The sequence below is a fragment of the Larimichthys crocea genome, chromosome I (genome assembly GCF_000972845.2).
Source record: "Larimichthys crocea isolate SSNF chromosome I, L_crocea_2.0, whole genome shotgun sequence".
NCBI classification, from domain to species: Eukaryota; Metazoa; Chordata; class Actinopteri; family Sciaenidae; genus Larimichthys; species Larimichthys crocea.
Window position 1 is genome coordinate 17075231 of NC_040011.1, and position 19391 is coordinate 17094621.

General features: G+C 42.0%; 1 protein-coding gene across 1 annotated transcript; it reads right to left on the bottom strand.

The window, feature by feature from the left end:
* Positions 1 to 1865: 1865 nt before the first annotated feature.
* Positions 1866 to 18141, bottom strand: etnk2 (ethanolamine kinase 2). Its single transcript, XM_027281846.1, has 9 exons — positions 17700 to 18141; positions 11016 to 11153; positions 10797 to 10918; positions 10091 to 10231; positions 7618 to 7760; positions 7016 to 7099; positions 6742 to 6902; positions 6586 to 6659; positions 1866 to 5875 (listed from the first exon to the last, which is right to left on the bottom strand). Exons 1-9 carry the CDS (start codon positions 17844 to 17846, stop codon positions 5803 to 5805), a joined length of 1083 nt encoding a protein of 360 aa, XP_027137647.1. The 5' UTR covers positions 17847 to 18141; the 3' UTR covers positions 1866 to 5802.
* Between the last annotated feature and the right edge of the window lie 1250 nt (positions 18142 to 19391).

Genomic DNA, 19391 nt, shown 5'->3' on the forward strand with positions numbered 1-19391 from the left:
TCTGCTAAAGGTCTTATTGGAACACTGAAAAACATGGCATGGCCTTTTTTCTAACTGAACATAAAAACATGAAAAACAACACTGATGTGAAATCATCAAAAACCATTGAACTTTGACAGAAAATTGTGTTCCTGCGTGAACCCACCGTTTATAGTAAGAAGCTAGTACTAGCTCTGAACGTGTCACTGGAATCTTATGGATCTATTCAGTTTACAATATTTTAAAAGGTTAACGCATTGCAAAAATTAAAAGCAAACAATAAAACAACTGAAACATTTCAATTAGAAGTAACTGTCAGTAGTGTAACAGTTTAAAGCCTGAAGATAAGCAGATTTCAGTGCATGATACTGAAGGCTGCACTTGAATGCAGCATTACAGTCTGCAGGGATGTGAACATATGCAAATGTTTGTGATTGTGACGGTTCTTGGAATTGCAATGCCAGTCTGTTAGTTGATCCACTTATGGCTACTTTGTACAGATATTCATGGTCCCAGGAGGATGAATCCTACTTTAATTAAGTTGAGTGAAAATGCCCTGACAACTCCTGGATGGACTGCCACCTCAGGTTAAAGTGGAATGACATTGGTGATCATTTTCTTTTAGCACCAAATATTTTGGCTACAACTGCAAAACAAATAATATCAGAGCAGCACCTAGCTATGGCTTGAGACTCTTAGTCTTGTTAAGATGAGTTAGCCTCATTTCAAAAACAAACAAAAACTCAGCAGAATTTTAGATTAGATAACTAGAAAGTTAAATTACTGTAGATTAGTCAGAATTGACCAGTTCTTCTGGTATACCACCTCGTATGAAAGCATATTTCGTCCTCTTTTAAATGATTGGTTGTTTGATTTCTTGACAGCTGACTTGGTTGCGATTAGTGTTAAATACAATGAAGTGAAGGTACAGTATGAGTGAGTAGAACAAGCCCGATGAAGTCAGTTTACATGAAAAGCTCCATGCCTAGGATACGAGGAATCATCACTACGGCCTGTTTGAGCTTGTGTGTGTTTTGTCAGGATGTCCTGTAGCACAAGTTTTCTCCTTCCTTCCTCCTGTTCGGGCCAAAGCACCGGGTCAGCTGGCACACAGATGCAAACAAGAGGAAGTTGAGTGTCAAAGAAGAAAAGTCACCCACGTTTCAAGACAAATTAAAAGCATGCAGACAGTTTTGTCATTTTTTACATTTTAATGGAAATATTTACTGACGACTGTTAAATAATTCTTCTTGCCACTCTTACAGAGGTGTGAAGGATCACTGTACAGTAAGCTTTTTCACAGTATTTCTTACAGTATTTACATCCTCCATCTCTGCTGACCACACACACTGACGCAGCATCTCCTTTTAGCAGTGGATGAGTACATTTACAGTCACATCTGCAAGCCAAACGCTGGGTCCCTTTACAAAGCGCTCAAAGCATTTACAAAAAGTAAATATCAGCATACAAAGGAAAAACAAAAAAATCTGTTATCTGTACAGTGTTTCTTAAAATTAAGTTAGTACATTCACACACAAAAATAGTTAATCTCAAACGAAACCCTCTGAAGCTAACCATTTTGGTATGATTGAAAACAAAAAGAAGAAGGTGTGAAATGCAGTGTTAGATTCACTCAATAAATAAACCCTGTTCAACAACATGAAGAGAATTCAGACTAGTGGTCGCCACAGAAACGCCAAACAGGGAACGTTTTCAATAACTTCATTCAATGTCCGTCAAAACTTCTTGTTTGGCTTCTTGTCACCTTACCCAGTGCGCAACGTCATGAGACAAAAGTCATCTTTGTGTCTGAAGTACAAAATTGATACTTTTAGGGGGTTTTTTTTCTTCATTTTTCCCCATTCTGTGGTCTCGAGGTTCACAACTTCAGAAACAAAAAGTGTCAAACTTCATCGGTAGTGCAGTCAACAGTGCAAAACCTTTAGCTAATTTTAGCTAAGCTTTTGGTAAACAAATATGATAAACAACCAAGACGTGTAGGAAGATTAATCTGCCTTTGGATACTTCAAAGTATCACTAAGTTTTTCCAAGAATCATTTTAGTTATATCAACATCGTAACTAACCCATTTGTAGATTCAGACTGAAATGACTGATAATGTCAGACTTTGGAAACAGTAGTTTAACAAAGCACTAACCCATTATTATTTGGCTTTTTCGACATAACATATCAAACGATCCATCTCAAAGACAAATGTCAAAGACCGTGGGACGCAGCTGAAAGCTAATCATCAATGACCGTGCTACAGCTGCAGTGCCAGTTTCAGTATTTAAAGAGCAACTTAACGCCTGCTGGAAATCTCGTCTTTGCTGTCGTCTAGTGGTCTTTTTATGTTGCTGCTCTTATATGGGCGTGTCAGTACACTGTTACATCACAGTTGGGTATAGTTACAGATGCAGACAGACTTGGAACTTTCAACCAAAAAAAAATTTTTAAGTTAACACACTGCTTTTCAGCTTAAGTTACTCTTTAAGAACCTGTCAATCATTTTCCAAGCTGACGTGTTTGTATGGTTTGGATCGTACCTAAAAAAAATTAAACGTACAGTTACGAGTGTCAGCCTGTTTAAGCCTTTGGAGTACACACACTGGTCTTGACTACTTCAGTGACACAGAGATGATTTTGGTGCAGAACTTTTAGAACACAGTGGGTAAGGTGACTAAAGGACCAAACGGCTGATAAAATACAAACAAGTGCAAAGTTTTCAGGACAACCTCAATTCTGTGCGGAATGTGTTTTTTTAGTTCAACCTTACATTTAGCTCTAGCTTTTAACATCAGTGACTGCTAAAGTAAACCTGGCTAAACTTTCCTCTTCCAAAATCCCAAACTGTGTCACCAGATGAGGTCTACTCGGACTCAGTGTCCTCTGTTAAGTGAATTGACAAATCCATTCACTGCTCATGGAGTGCAAATGCCTTTTTTATCCAGGCTAAATTCCTACCGCGGTATTAGGATTGTGCGTTCAAGCAGCAAGCTCACTAATTTGGTCTTTGTCTGCAAATCTACTAAGCAGATTATCCCACTATTAGTTCTCTAAAATAAAGGCCTCTTGATTATTCTCAAATTTAAAATGCACTACTGACGTGGGTGATTTGAGCTTTTTCAAGACAATGGTCGGTAGCTTTTTGCTCCCAGATGATGTCCCATCATATGAGTACTCTTAAACCCATTTAGCCTCACACAGCCTCCGAGTTAGAATTCACATTCAGAAGGCTCTGATCATCACTTCTCGGGACACTTCAAATATAGATGCGATCCCTCTGGAAGCACTTGTGTCATTCCTCAGGTTAACAGTACTGACTGGAAAACATTAACACCAGTTAAGCTTTAGTCTGTTCTGCTGTTCTGACGGGCTGCTGCTCACTTGGTAAATTATTAAGCCTGTCAGTTACATGAGACCTGCATTGGAGGACAAAGGTCGTAGCTCAGTGTCTCCCCCTGCTGGGCAGGCGTCCCTTTTCTGGAACCAAACATGAATCAACAGCTTGAAAAAAGAATATGTGGAGCTCAGATTCATTCATGAATGTGGCAGAGTGAATCCTGTGCTTAAGTTCATAGTGACTGGAGGAAAGGCGTCACTGTGTAAGAAAAATCCATGATTAAACGGAAAGAAGCTGTCAGCAAAAAGAAATGAATGAGTAAAGGCCTTGAAGACAAACTCTCTTATTTCGTCTCTTATTTAAAAGGGAAAGAAGATTAAGTTTACTGGTCCTGCTCAGCAAATTATTTTTAGAATTGCTTTTTTTTGTTGCTGTTTTTTTTTTTTTAAAGCAAAAAGTTGTAGAAAAAAATGGAAACCATTTTCTGGTTGCTGCCTGTCCAATTTCTTTCTTTTTTGTCTAAATGTTTGGTGGGTCATATTTGATATGACATGACAAATCACATCTTTCAGTATTTTCTCAATTTTTCAAGAGACTACATATTCACGAGAGAAACTTTGCATTGCAACCTGGGGACGTCAGGTTTGAAAGACGTGGGTGTACAGCCGTTGTGGAAGGCCTAACGAAAGAGACGAAGGGTGAGATCCAGTTGTAGATGCTGGATATCTCACAAGCCTCCTCTTTATGGAAGTGCAAAACTAAACTGCTGGAGATATGTACCATACTAAACTTGTAGTGTATGAACCTCAGAGTGGACACAGTCCTAGAAGGAAACGCGTACAGACCCATAGAAATGTCCTTATAATGCTTTGATGCTCCGTCTATGCTCCTAAGTAATGGCTGATCTCAAGTCAGCAACACAGCCCCAGATAACCCATTCCTGCCTCTCTTGGAAGCTAGACTTAAATTTGACCCCCAGATAGAACTTATGCGATGTCTCATTATGTAACAAAATTCGGCTGCAAATCTGGGATGTGAATGTGAATGGATTACAGTGAGGGGGGTGGCTGAGTGCGGTCTGTGATGTTAAGATGGTCCGTGGAACAGGTGCTACTGCCTCAATCCCATCAGACGAACGCGAAACACGTGAAACAAAAGTAAGGTGGGAAGAGGTCAAAGATGGTAACGTGAGGAGGGAACAGATGCGGAAGGGTCAGATAGGGGGAGGAGCGCTTAGGCAGCGGTGGGGTGACTGACGCGGGCAGTGATTTTCCGAGAGGTCTGGAAAGCTCAAATGGAAAGTTTAACGGAGCGATTCGCTCTAACCATAAAAGTCAAAATGGTGGAAAAACGCACACACAGCGACATTTACTCAGGTGGCCTCTTTTTAAACCAACATCTACCTCCCCTCCTCTTCCAGTCTGCGTCCCAACACAACTCAAAGTGAAGAGTTGTTTCAACCTGAGATGTTAAATAATCCACAATGTCTTCACATAAATAAATAAATGCACATTTAGGTACTCTCTATCACCGATTGCTATAACACAATAGTGACTCAACCTACAAGCTCTTCCACACGCTCAGTATCAAGTCAGGGGGAAAAGTTCACTAGCACGCAGAAAAGTTTGTCTTAGACTTGGAGCAGCAGCAGTTTGCTCGGAATAACTAGAAGAGGAAGTGAGAAAAAAAAAAAGATGGAAAAAAAGTGTTTTACACATAGGTGATCTCTGCAGATAAGGCTCCAAAGTCAAAAAGAGGAAGGATCGCACAGATTAGAACTTAAAAACAGATGCAAGGAGGAATGGTCTCAGCGTTCACACCACATGCAGACTCTGACCAATCCCAGGTGAAATGCATCTGTAGTCGGTGTCTAACTAAAACTAGGCAAAGCCGTGGCATTGAGCCAAAGATGTCGTGCACAGAGGACAGAACGAACTATCTGTTAATGTCAGCATCGAACCCTTAACAGTCTCGCCCCTCTTTTGACCTTCATTACTAGCGTTGTGGAACATTTTTGGCGCCAGTGTGACAGACAATAAAGCAGGTTTGAAGTCAATCTCTACCTTGCACTCTGTGACTGCTGTGCTCTCTACGCCTTGGTTCAGCCGCCCAAAGAGGGAAAGCAAGACGTCAGGTTTCGAGATCAATTCTGAACATACACAATCATACATTCAGTCACACACACACATACACACATACACACATACATACATACATACATACATACATGCACGCAGGACTCGTGGAAGGTTTACAATTGTTGAGCTAGAGTTGTGACAGACATGGAGCTAAGTTGGAGGAATGAAAAAGTAGTTGCGCTTGTTGCAGAAAAGGATGTCAGGTAGACCGAGCAGTGGTCCATCAACAGCTGGCTCACAGAGAAGAGTTCCCACCCTACAGGAAGTCCCGGCATAACACCCGTCGCCCCCACTCCCACCATTCCTCCTGTCTTCTCTCCGCGTTCTGTCTTCCTGCCTCCTCTCATTCGGGGATCTGCAGGGCCATCACTGCAGGTTTGGTCTTGAAGTACTGGTTAAAACGGAGCACGGCGTACCTGCGAGACACAAGAACAAACTGGTGGTGATGGCACGGAAAGAGGAGGCTCGCTGTCACATACAAGAAGACCCACCCATCATAGGGAGCGGTCATGTTAAGGGAGCGGTCATGTTGTCCATCTTTGTATAGGTTGATGTTGTCTCAAATCGGTAAGTTAAAGCTAGTTCCAGGTAACGCACCGATTCCTCAAATCGGTAAGTTAAAGCTAGTTCCAGGTAACGCACCGATTCCTACTTGACGTTTATGCTATTCGTGCTGAGTTTGTCCCGCATGACAGAAAAGCCAACTGTGACTGGGTAAAGAAAATGACGCCGAGTCAGTTTCTTTTTAAAACACCTGTGTCTGTACAGAGTGTTGGATGATGAGGAGTTTTACTGACAGGCTGAGCACAGAACTTTAGTAACAGCACAGCGTTAGCGCCGCATCACTCAGACCTGAGACTTTAGGTCTACTTCCTGTCTGTGGACCACTAGGAAAGGCAAACCTGGTACCTGGTGTGTGTATGTGTTACAGGTGTACACGCAGGAAGTGTTAAGTGGTACGGATGCTCACAATAGAAATAAGAGACACGTTGGCTTCAGGGTTTTTGGTTTCAGTCTTTCATAATGCTCAGTTTAAACCCGCACTGCAACACAGTGCACTTATGTAATGCCAAGCGCGGGGGGTAGAGGTGGGGGTGGCCACCACAGCGCTCACACGGGGACTTACCCGAGGAAGTCAAAGTCGATGGTGGAGTATTTGGCCTGGATGAGTGCCCAGAAGCCCCAAAAGAAGTGAGAAGCCTTAAAGAGACAAATCAGATATCAGATTCAAGTAATGTGAGAGGCTGTGGGTGTGTGGGAGAGAGAGAGTGTGTGTCCTCACCAGAGCAAACTTGTTGACCTGTACATAGAGCGTCTCCAGCTCTCGTGGGCTGACCTCCTCGGTTTTCTTGGTGAACAGTTTGTATGCCTGCAGGTACACTTTGAGCCAGTCCATCTGCATCTCACGACTGGGGTACAGCCCGAAGTCTGCCTCTGCCATTCCTGATCTCACACACACACACACACACACACACACACACAAATGTATAAGAGGCTATACTGTACAGATAATACATTCATTCTAACAATATGAATCACGCTGTGGTTCAACAAACCTGCAAATTCATTGAAGTGGTTGCCGATGTCGAAGGCCTGGTAGTTGTAGCTGGAGTATTCATAGTCTATGAAGCGAACGTGACCTGAAAAGAGGACAAGAGTGACAGTGAGACAATGTGTGTGATGTGTACCTGCTTAAAAACGGCTGTAAAGTCTCCTCTGGCCACTAAGGAGATGTGTAGGAGGGTGTAGCATACGCAACCTGTTGCAGCTTTAGCTTGTTAGCAAAAATTGGAAGGGCAAACTGCAGGCTTAACTGACCCGAGGGGGTTTAGGTGACATCCTGTGGTGATAATGGATCTCCTGACAGCTCTGCCAAAGTCAAAAACTACTTACATTCTGACAGCTTTAGAAAAGCTCAATGAGATATATATACACACTTGGTAAATGATCAAATAGCCACTCTACATTTCTCTAATCCTTGTCTTGTAATCTGTACCATGATCACAGGACGTCACATACTTTCTCACAGACATCGGAACCACTGCATTGGGTGTCAGTGAGCCGTTGGATGGCAGCAGGGTGAGGGAGCATTTTTCAGGGTGTGGGCAGAGGACGACATTCAGACCTGCTGAGTAACATTTAGGTAAAAGACACCCACCCTCTTTGCTGTTGTGAATGATGTTCTTGCAGAGCAGGTCGTTGTGGCAGAGCACCACAGGAGAGCCAAGGGTGGAGAGGTGCTCCTTCATCCACACCATCTCCTGCTCCAGAACCGCCTTGCTGGGAACCTCCTGCTGGATTCTGGACAGGGAGAGATGTGGAACGTTCAGCTCACTTGTACAGTTGTACTGTGAGAGAAATAGTTTCACTAGTTGTTATTATTGGCCAAAGCATGATCACAAAGTGAAAACAAGTACAACTGTAAGTCACAAACTAATGAGAGCAACATGCACAGACAGCACACAGGCTCAGTGGGGCCAGAGCTTGCTGGCTCCTGGGATCACAGTTGAAGAGAAACAAGCTCTCAGCGGACAGTGCTGGGAGTTACCATAGCTACAGCACTATGTCTGCTCCTGAAAAGAGATCTGATCCTAAACATCTGATTTGTGATTTACACACTAAGAATCGGATTCATATCAACGTTTGCCCCTTTGCTTATCTCACACAGGCCTGCTGAAGATCTGCGCTCAGACCCGGTCACATGACACACACTGAGCACGTCGTATCGTCGGCGTGAGTCGGCCTGAAAGTGGTATTACTGGCTAATGGAGAAAGAGTTAAGTCGCTGGGTTAACGCCTCAGCCAACCAGACTGGCGTGCTACGCAGAGACCCCTGTGCTAACTGTAATGGGCTTATGGGGTTTAATCCACAGTCAGGCTGATGGCTGGAGATGAGAGAGGCTGTGACACACACACACACACACACACACACACACACACACACTCTCCCTGGAGGTTCCAGCCTGGCTCTCTGCCTCTTCTTCACCTGTGGCCTGTGTCTCAACTATTCAACCCCTGCCTGTTGTACATCAAACCCATCCAACTGCTGCTGATCTACGGGAAGTGGCCTCACATCTCTGTCAGCTAATTCTTTGAAAATGCCTGTTAACATCTGGGCTGAGAGCAACAATTGTCTCCTGTTCTGGACCAGGACACTCTAGCTGTCTGTGTAACCAAGGAAGAGACCTGATACACTGAGCTGAGCAAACATCTGCTGGCCCGCTGCATGCCTCAGATTCCCTAATCCAGCCGGCTATTATTGTTACAGTTATATAAGCCACATGCTGGACTTAATCTAATAGCCATCAGAACAAAGATATCAGCTGGGACCGGGCAGGTTTTACAGCACGAATATCTCAGAGGCAGTCTGGTTCAGGCAGCACGTCAGCTGTTACAGCAACCTCTAAAAGAGTGTTATATTCTATTCTTGGCCGTGCATTTATTTATGAAATCATGAGTATAAAATCAGTTTACAAAAACTATTACTCACAAGAGAGTCCGCAGCCATGCTGGCAGCTCTTTGAGGCTGCGATGAGGCAGAGCACAGCAGAGCTTTAAGTGTTAGCACATGCTTATCATGACAAGTGACGCTCATCAGGCAAAATACAACGTTCACCATCAAAGAGTACGTCAACACTAAACATGTCAACTCAGCTTTTTTCCTTTCTGCTTCAGCTCTTTGTTCAGACTGAAACAGAACTTTTCAAGAACGACTTTCGGTGTCTGTACATTTTAAAATGCTGACCTGGTGTTTACGGGGAAAGCTGACCTTTCGCAAAGCTATGATGTAAAGCTGCCCAGTGAAGTTTAGAGGCCGTGTACCAGTGAAGAAGACAGAGGCTGAGATCTTTTCAAATGTCAATATATCCCTGAATACACAGCGGAGAGATTATGTTGTGATTATAAAGCAGCTGGTTGTGTTAAATACATGTGATTAAATCCGTACTTCATACTTTTTTCTGATAACAGAAACTGAAAATGATGCTAACAATAACGACCATTTGGTGAGTTTGCATTAAAACACGCTAGAGGTGATGACAGAGCAGGCTGGGACTGAACACAGCTATTGGTCTGCAGTGTACTGGACGTATCTATGGTCACCTCCACACAGTCGACTGTGTGGCAGCAAGGTTAGCAAAATAACTTTGTGCTGAACTTTCTCTAAATGTCCAACTGTCTTCCAACTGATTTATCCATTTTTAATTGAGTTTAAATATTGATTTGATGATTGTTTGAGGAAACCACTCTGACCGACACTGCTACAGTGGCTAAAAAGGCGATGTAGCTAAAGAGTACAGGTGGGTGTAAAGATTCTCATCTGTTCTGGCAGAAGGGAGGCCACGTTCCTTACCTCCAGTAAGCTGGACATCTATTCTGTATGTACATCATCTGTAGATACCTCTGTATCTAGGAAATGAAACACCCTGGTGCTAAAACGTTTGATAAAATGACTTTGCTGAGTGCTCTCAGATGATATCGGGCTCAGAGCAAATTGACTCTGTCCCCTTAACTAATATTACAGGCAAATGAAGCTGCGCTTCATGCGCGATTTGCATCGTTATCGCTGCGTGTGTGCTGAGCCATTAGCAGGAGCGCCTAGTAAGAAGTGCAAAGAAGAAGCCTGGTCTCACCTGATGTTGGATGCTTGGTCGGTGAACTCTGTGGCCACGAGGGAGAAGTATTTTCTCATCTTGATCCAGAGGTTGGGTTTGGGGATGCAGCCGTTGTGTGCGTGGATGGCGTGGATACGAGCCATCTCCCTGGCTATCAGTCTGAGAGGAGACACACACACAAAGACCAATATAGTAATTATCATGACTACATTTCAACATGAAGTATGCGCCTGACTGTTTTTGGTTTTGAAGAAACCAGTCTAGTGAAAGACAGCCGTGCTACAGCATTTAGATACATTTATCAGCAAGGTTAGATGAGGACAAGTTATCTCCTGCAGAGTTCCTGGAAAGAGTCCAATGAAAACAACTGAATACATCATGTGACCCCACTGAGCTGACAATAGAGTGTACAGCTACCAAGGACAATTTGTGTTACCAGATTAAGTATTAGTACTAACTGGTTTCAGCACTTTATAGTAATTGCTGCAGTCATGAAGGTCCTTCATTCACTTGTCTTTATAGTATGGATTGTCTGCCGGCTGTCATTTGCATGTGATTCACGTGCTGCTTCATTTTCCTCTTACCTTTGCGGCGTTGAGGTCTTTCTGCATTGTAAAGTAGTTTTGTCTAAACGTACAGTGTAGACACCTGATGCGATCGCACAGTGCTGTTTTGCACGGTGTTACAGTTCAACCATCTCTAAGCCAATTTCAAGTGTCCCAACCTGAGTAATGAAGGATCCCTGACGTCCTGAGTCCCAAGAGCGTCTCCCTGCATGAACTCATAGCAGATGCCATTCAGAAAGGTGCAGTAGAGGCGAGGAGCACAACCGTTAGCATGTAGCACCTTAAAGAGAGATAGGATGACACACGACACATGAGGATTTTACTGTAAATTGACAGGAGATCACATCCCATTTGACTCGTTTGTTTTTTTGCCCTACCTGAAAGCTTTTGAGCTCATTGTCCCTGTCCACAATCAGCTCCGTCCTGTTCCCGTACACTCGGACCAGGACCACGTCCTCTGGACTGTCATCCACATAGCAGCCCACCAGCTTGTTGGTGGTTCCGTCAGTGAAGAGCTGAAAGAGGAAAAGACGTCATATAACCGCTCACGGAGATACAGACCTCCGACCTCCGACCTCCGACTGTACGGACACCAGAGCAGTTCCCAAACAGATTTCGAATGTCCTCGAGAGACTTTGTGAAACTATCATTTGTTTTCAGGTCATGCAGCTCTGACCTACATGAGATAATGTATCATACGCCACATTCTCAACACCGAGTCACATTCTTAACTGAATCACTGTCACATGTGCCTTCAGCCCTCAGACTGCTTCATTGCCAAGTTTGTTTAGCCCCAATAAGACGCATGGAGAAAAAAACAGAAAGTCATGTTCTCTTTATACAAATCAAAAGGTCTTGCTAAAGAAAAGCAGCCTAATCAGGCTCAACTTCAAGAAGACATAAGGGTGTTCTTCGACATTCAATTCTAAACTTTCCAGGCTTATCCTCAGATTCAAGGGTCCAAAAGAGCCTACTTTAAGATTCTTCCTACAGATTCACAAACTTTCAAGGACACATGTGAGCAATGAAGAGAAAACTTTCCATTTAAGTGACACTGTCAGGTGCAGCAGAGGATGTTCCCATGGACGACCCTGACGCAGCTGTTGGAGTGTCAACGTTTTCCTGGCAACTACTCATCTGTGTGAGTTACCACACCAAAACATGCCAATAAAGTCTTAGGAGTTGTTGTCTCAGTGAATAGGCATCAAAAAGTTCAAAAACTTTACTTATTTAAATGTTGTTTATTTCTTTAACATTTATTCAGATTTAGACATTATGATCCTCATGGTAATAATGATCCTCATCTCCTGTAGAGGAAGGCAGACCAGGGTTCCAACACCTTCTTAAACATCTAATTCAAGGACTTCTCAAGGACTGTCATGACCCAATTCCCTCAAATTGAAGCACCCAACATGGCTTAGTTTAAGACACGGATCAAGGTTAATTACGACTCTTAAAACACTAACTTTTCAAACGCACACACAGGCATGTGGAACATAACCCCTCTTCCCCCCAAATGCACAAACGTTCAAGGACTGTTTTTTTTCGTGTGAGAATTCTAAACCACTTGTGAATTTTTATTTGAATTCTTTATGTGATTATATAAAAATGAGATTGGTGAATGGGACAGAAAGGTCTCTGAAACCATTCGTACTAAAAACCATCAGTGGTTGTTGCATCGGGCCTGATGACTCTTCTGCAGGGAGGTGTTGGTGTTGCATTAATGAGTAAAGGTTACGTCAAGAAGTCAAGCTCCTGTTTTAAAGTGAAAACTAAGCAAAAAAAAAAAAAAAGGCTTCTGTGTCAAATGTCTGAGTTACAACATCCCTTTAGTGGAAACCAGTGGGCCAGTCAATCCTACGCCAGCGAGCACAATAAACAACATACACAAAGCCGGCATCGCCCCCCTCGGCTCAGACGCTCACTCATACATATCTGACATTCCACACGTGGTTGACCACAAAGATGGGCACGCAGGCATCCCTGTTATGACCATACGTACGCAAGCATACACGCCTTTGCTACCACGCGACTGATCCCTTCCACCCGCCACACAATACACCGTTAAAACCGGCAATCAATATGTCAACAGGCGGCAATAAGCTTGGACTAGACAGAGGTAAACATGCAGCCATATGCATAACATTTGACTTTTTTAATCTGTAAATCAATCTATGCTCTGCACTGAGGCGGCTGCTCCTTGGCAGAGACGATTCGTGTTGTCTTAAGAAAGTTGTAAGATGAGACTGCTGCTCTGTTGCTGTTGGCTCACATTGCTGTTTGCAGGAACTCAGCATGTGTGTGGGATGATTTGAAATGGACAGTGTATATTTACAGTAAAGGTTATCCTGTCCAGGTGGCGGGGCTAATCAGGTGTTTCTGTCAACAGTGTTGCCCTGCTGTACCTCACCACATTTAGAGCTTCCCGCTTTCATCAAAACAAAGGTCCCACTGCTCGAGAACATCCTCTCCAACTCAACCAAATATCACGTTTGGCTTTTTTTTTTTATAGGTTTTTTTCCTGTTAATCTCACACTCCATTTTCTGCTCTGACCTGCTCAGTGAGTACACCTGCCAGTTGTGTACGTGCTGCTGTACCACTCCACATGAGCACCATTAGACAAAAACATCCCATGGGACAAAGAAGCCTGTTTGGGCGGCGGTCAGTGAGAAAATGCTCTGCCCGTCTGGCCTGTACAGATCGAGGTAAACAGTTTCACGGCCTCAGCTGCAGGTGTATGAATGGGTGGAGTATCACGTCCAGAGAGATTAGCCAGCAGGATGCAAACACATGGTTGTCATAGCGGTGTTCAAAGTGAGCCTCCTGAGAGTAAGAGCAGTAAATGATGCAGTAAATCCTGTCCACTGTCAGAACTACTCCACAGACTTTGACCTGCCAATGACACATCGGCCACTTGATCCTTTTACAAGGAATCAATTATGCATTTTCCTTTCCTGACAAGGCGAGTCTCTACAACAGACGGCTCAACAACATACTCCTGCGTGTGTTAGGTTGTGGTGATGGTGTGGTGAACGCAGACTGTACAAAGACTCCAGAAAGAATCAGTTCCATGGTGGCGGGAACTGAAAATGTTTACTAGAGATGAGATGATAAATAAATTATTATCGCACAAGAGGGAGTGATGTTATAGTTAATATCAGCACCACTGTGACTGAGTCATAGGTAGAAGGCCACAGGCCTGTAGTGCCCTGTGCTGATTCAGTACAACATCACAACCTCAAGTGTAATATTGACAGTTCTACTAGTGCCATTTATTAGTTAAGTGACTGATTTATTTGTATATCATTTATTGGCTCAGTGTATCAGTGTTTTAAATCTATGTTTCATTCAGCGTGTATCTGATCCACCAACCAGCTCTTATTTTAGTGAGAAATCTTAGTTTTTGGTTGTACACACATACTGGTTATCATTATGGTTTTTATTGATGCTGCATCGATTGATTTCTGAAGGTGGCTGATTAGGCTTATTATCAGCTAATCATATTCAGTTTCTAACAGTAGTATGCCATGAATAGTTGTCCCTCGTGTTTTAAGCTACTTCATCTTTGTGTTGCAAATTTGTTACAATCTCTGATAGAAGAGTGTTAATATAACATTAATATATTAGAACAATGGCACTCATGGAAGGACCTTTGTCCAATTACTTTGTCAGAATGAAGTGTTGTATAATAATGGATTAATTAATTATGCATATATCTTTAATGTGCTGACACTTATATTTTTCTTTCTCTCATGCTGGTGGGTTATTTCACTTTCCCACATTTGTGAGTTAGGAATGAATTTCTTTGGATCCTATCTGACACTGGCTGATTTGTCATTGTATCACCAATCAGGAGTGACATAAGAGTTTATTATGATGGAAAACATTTGATTAGTGATATGTGCCATTACCTGTCTGTGCGTTTATTCACTCTAAAGGTGCTGCATGCCAGATGTTCTAAAAATAGACATGTTCTCATATGGCAATGTTTAATAAGGAATCAAGAATGTTGTGCATGTTTTCATACTGTAAAAAATGCATACACCTGCCTGACTACCTGCGGTTACCATACGGAATAAAGCACAAACATGTTGCAACATGTCTGAAATCAACATCATGATATTAAGAGGTCTTTTTTCCAGTTTCACCTCACTGGAGTCAGAGGAGTGAAGCATGGTGAATAAAGTGTTTGAGTGTGCTGCCATAAATATTCAAACAGAAATCAGAATGTATGTATAAAACAAGAAAGGGTGCATAATATCTAATATACAGACACAGAGTCATTTTCTGTGTTTTTACTGTTGCTTCAGTCCAACAAAGCTGCAATATACAGTTCACAATTATATCATTTTATTATATATTAGTTTAATTAGTATTAGTAGAATTTCAGAAAGCAAGTTTTAAACCATGAATGATTTATACCATGAATCTGACACTGCTACATCTCGAAACACACTATAATGTAAATGTAATTCTCAAACTGACAGTCAGTGTCTTCAGGAAAGTTATTTAATTTAATCTTCGATTTTATTTTTCTTGATCTCAAAATCTCAAATGAAGGTTTTAGTCTTACAGTTGAATTTATTTTATATTATATTTCTAAGATGATGTGTATAACCTTTAATTTCTTTAAACGTGTAATGTTGTGTAGCGCTGTAACAGTTGAATGAAGTCATTGAAAGTCAAGTAAAATATTCTCTTGTTTAACGATTGACTGTGTAATAGTAGTAGTATGTTTTCACTTCATGTGTGTTCATCTTTATAATGTAGGGACGGGTTGTTTTTCACAGAGTCTGCCATGTTGCACCGTCATGTTTCAGCTAGGAATGTACATGAATACTCGAGTGTGCAGTACTCGATTGGGATGTCAGTATTCGTTGATAGATGCAGATAATGTTCGAGTTTTCATTTGATCTTTGCACTCAGACGCTTTTGTTACCTGTCTTTGGCCAATTTCCTGTTAAGATTCAGAGGCTGGAGATAAAAAAAAAAAAAGTAAACCAGCCAAATTATTGCAACATCTTAATGTTTGTGATTAACTCTGACCCTACTGCATTTTCACTTTTGTTCAATTCAGATCCTATTCTTATGTTAGATTTTTATTTTTTATTTTTGTGAGCACTCTGTAATAATTTAAGCATTTTAATATGAAAATTACTTAAAATGTCCATCCCTAGTTTGTACAATAGCTGTGGATGGACAAACCACAGTCTAATATTTTTACATTTCAGGTGGAGATACGTCAGCATTCAGCTGAAGAGAGAGAGAGTAAAACATATTAGAGTCGAGAGTGGCTTAGAAAGGGTTAAAAAAATATATATATAAAAAAATAAAATAAATAATTCAATAGTTCTAAAGAAAACACCTGCATCAACACTGACACAGGAAGAAAAAAAAAAGAGGAAAGGAGAGTTCAGCTCGCGGTTTAACCAGAAGACCACGAACCAACAGCTGCACGGTCGGTCCACCAAATCAAACAGTGTTTTGTGCAGCAACTCATTAGAGAACATTAACATGAACTAGTTTATTTTGTTTGGACGGTGAAGTCAGTAAAAAAGTAAGGTGTGCACATTAAAGTCGTTTAAGGTGGAGAATTAAACAGAATCAAAATGGTGACATAAAAAGAAGCCAGTAGAAAATTGACACTGCTAGAACATTATATTAAGTATGAAAATAATTGTTAGTTTCAGTCTAGATTTTATGTAAAGGTACACTGTGCTGAATCTATAGAAATTTAGTTTATGAAAGTGTTTTATTATAATCGGCAGTCAGTGGCCACAAACACACAGATCAAACTACATATTCAACATGGATCATGTGGGGTGTAACTTTATATAGTGGAACAATATTTTGCCAAGTGAGCAGCGAGAGCTGAGAGCGTCAGAGATCTCTCTGACTCCGACACAAAGCTCCATCGCACGGAGCCGTTCAGCAGGACTCTCTGAACCCCCGAGCAGGCGACAAACCAGCTCCCCCCAAAACTGCCTTTTAAGGCATTTTGCAGTGTGTGAGTGTTTACAGGTCAGAAACAGATGATGTCCTGAACTTAGCACAAACTCCACTTTCTGTCATTCCTCCTCCTTTCTGCTCCTGGCACTGACCATTCATGAATAATACAACTCCACAGTCTCCACTTTAGACTAAATTAGAAGATTTTAAAAACACCTCCACCTTTGTTTGTGGACAGACACAGATCTGTGTGTTTACCTGACTTTATGTGTATTAATACTATATGTTAGTATATTATTTTGTCACTTATTTGGGGGAATTGGTTTACTTTGTGAAAAAATGTGCCCTTTATCTTAATGGTAGCATGGTTTTGTGGCATTTTTACATATATTTCTTCAGGCCTGTGTATGTGTGCATGTGTTTTGCACTAATGTGAATATGTAAAACTATTATATCGTTTAAAATACTACAAGTATAAACTCTACATCATGTATTACTGGGCTGTAACAGCCCTGCTAACTTTTAGTTGAGTGCATTTGTAGTGCATTCAGTTTAAAACGTATTTATCGTGTGCAGAGCCACAGCTAATGTTTCTATCACTTACACCCAGTCACACAGTGAGAGCAGAGGCTGACTGTCAGTCACCATCCACCAAACTACCAGGCAGCCTTCGTGGAGGTGTGTCAGCCTCCTTTAGCACTGAATCATCATATTTCTCCACCAGTCACACTAACACGACCTCACTTTAAGCTGCATTTCAGTGCTTTGTGAATATAAAGCTGTCTGTGACTGAAATATTAACTTACTTATAGATGTTAGCGGTGCTGGCTTAGCTGGAGTTTAAGTCTTCGCTTTGCTTGGTAACGTCATCGTGTTATGTTCATGAATATCAAACATAAGACGACTTCATTCATGAGTTATGAGGAGAGTGTGGCTAACCGTGTGTGGTTTGCTCAAAAATAAACGAGCCTGAGTCGGCATACACCGTGACCGTGTCGGCCTCCTCCTCCTCCTCCTCCTCCTCCTCCTGCTCCTGCTCCGTGATGCTGCGGAGCTGCCAATCGTTTAGCCTAGCCTAGCATAGCACCGTTAGCACGGCGGCTAACGTTACCTTGGTCTTGACGCGGCTCGGGTCCCACGCCGGTCTCAGCTCTTTGATGAGCTTCATCGCCCCCTCCGTCACGTCGTGTTCGTCCACGAAAATGGGGATTTTTCGGATTACCGGCGACCCGACGGGCACATGTATCTGCGTCTCCATCCTGCAGCGGTTTATCTGTAACGTTAATCTCCCGAGTCCTTCGCGGATATTTCTAGAAATGTCAGCATGCAAGTGTCGCCCGGCGTCTAAGCAGCTAAATGTGGGTGACTGGAGTCCTGCTTGAGAGGTTTGCCTTGCTCGCTTGCTGTTGCGGAAAGTGATGAAGCTGAAAGCGGTGAAGATGTGCGGTCAAACTGCCGGGTATGGATGCTCGTCGCCGGTTTTTCTTGGGAGCAGTCAGCCAACGGTACCATTTCCTCCTACTTGGCTCCGCCCGCCCGGGATCATCCGATTGTACCGCCGGTTGAGACGCACCACAGGCGAGCACGCCCATTGTTTCCGAGCGTTTCCGAGCGGAGCCGAGTTCAGCCGAATGAGAGTAAAGCGTGACATGCTGCTGACTTTATGGTTTGTATATGATTATATTTTAAGAAATAACATAATAACTGAGCAGCTGCAGTCTCAAGTGAACTGTGAGGACAAGGTCAATGTCTGTATGTTTGGTAGAAAGACAGGCCTATAGTTAAAGAGCTGTAAGTACTGTATAACTGAAATACTTCTAGGACTTTATAGTAGTGTGTGTGTGTGTGTGTGTGTGTGTGTGTGTGTGTGTGTGTGGAGGTTAGAGATATTTATGTTTTGTTTGGGGTGACGATTTTATGTTGAGATCAGGATCTAAGCCACTGGTTCTCAAACTGTGGTACCACTGGTGATACTTGTCTTTCCTGTAGTGGTACTTGGAGGAATCTCTCTTTTTTTATTCAAATAAAATCATGTAAAACATATCAAACCATCCACAACATTTTAACTGAAATTAAACTAGATGATCCTTTGAATAAAACAAGTTCTACAATTCCTGAAATATCATGTTTCAGTATCAGCCTCATATGTAGACAAGTTCATTCACATAGTGTGCACATGATTCCATGATTACTTCAAATGTGACATGAGGTAGTAAGTGGAGCTTAAATGATTCAAAAACACTGCAATAATGGCTTTAAGCAGGAAATATTAGGAAAAGAAGTGTGGATCAAGAGAACCAAATGAGCTCTGGTTCTTGAACCGATTCTGTTCATGCTTCAACAACATTTAACAATAAATAATCTTCTTTTTAGGAATAAAGCTTCTCCTGTATGAACTGTCTGTAGCTGATCAGGGTCGGCCTACACCGCTGGGTTTGTCTGTTAAAACAGTGATGGTTGGAAAGACGAGTAATATCTGAGGTAATATGAAAAGTTTTAGAAACACTGATCTTCCACAGTCTATAGTCTAATTTGCTTATTTAACTAAACAACAACAAAAAAAGTTTTTGGTTACAAGAGTACAGAGTAAGTAGGCCGCTGTATATAAATGTGCTTTATGTAAATTGATGTAGTATAAAGGATAAGAAACCAATAGGAGCTGATTTCAACCAATGAAACCATTCATCAAAAGTGGCCCATAGAGATGATGATTGTTTACATATTGCAGCCAATGAATGAAATCAACAAGACCAGCTCTGTGGCAGTACCAACTTCCAGCCAAATGGTGGCAGCATAGTAATAA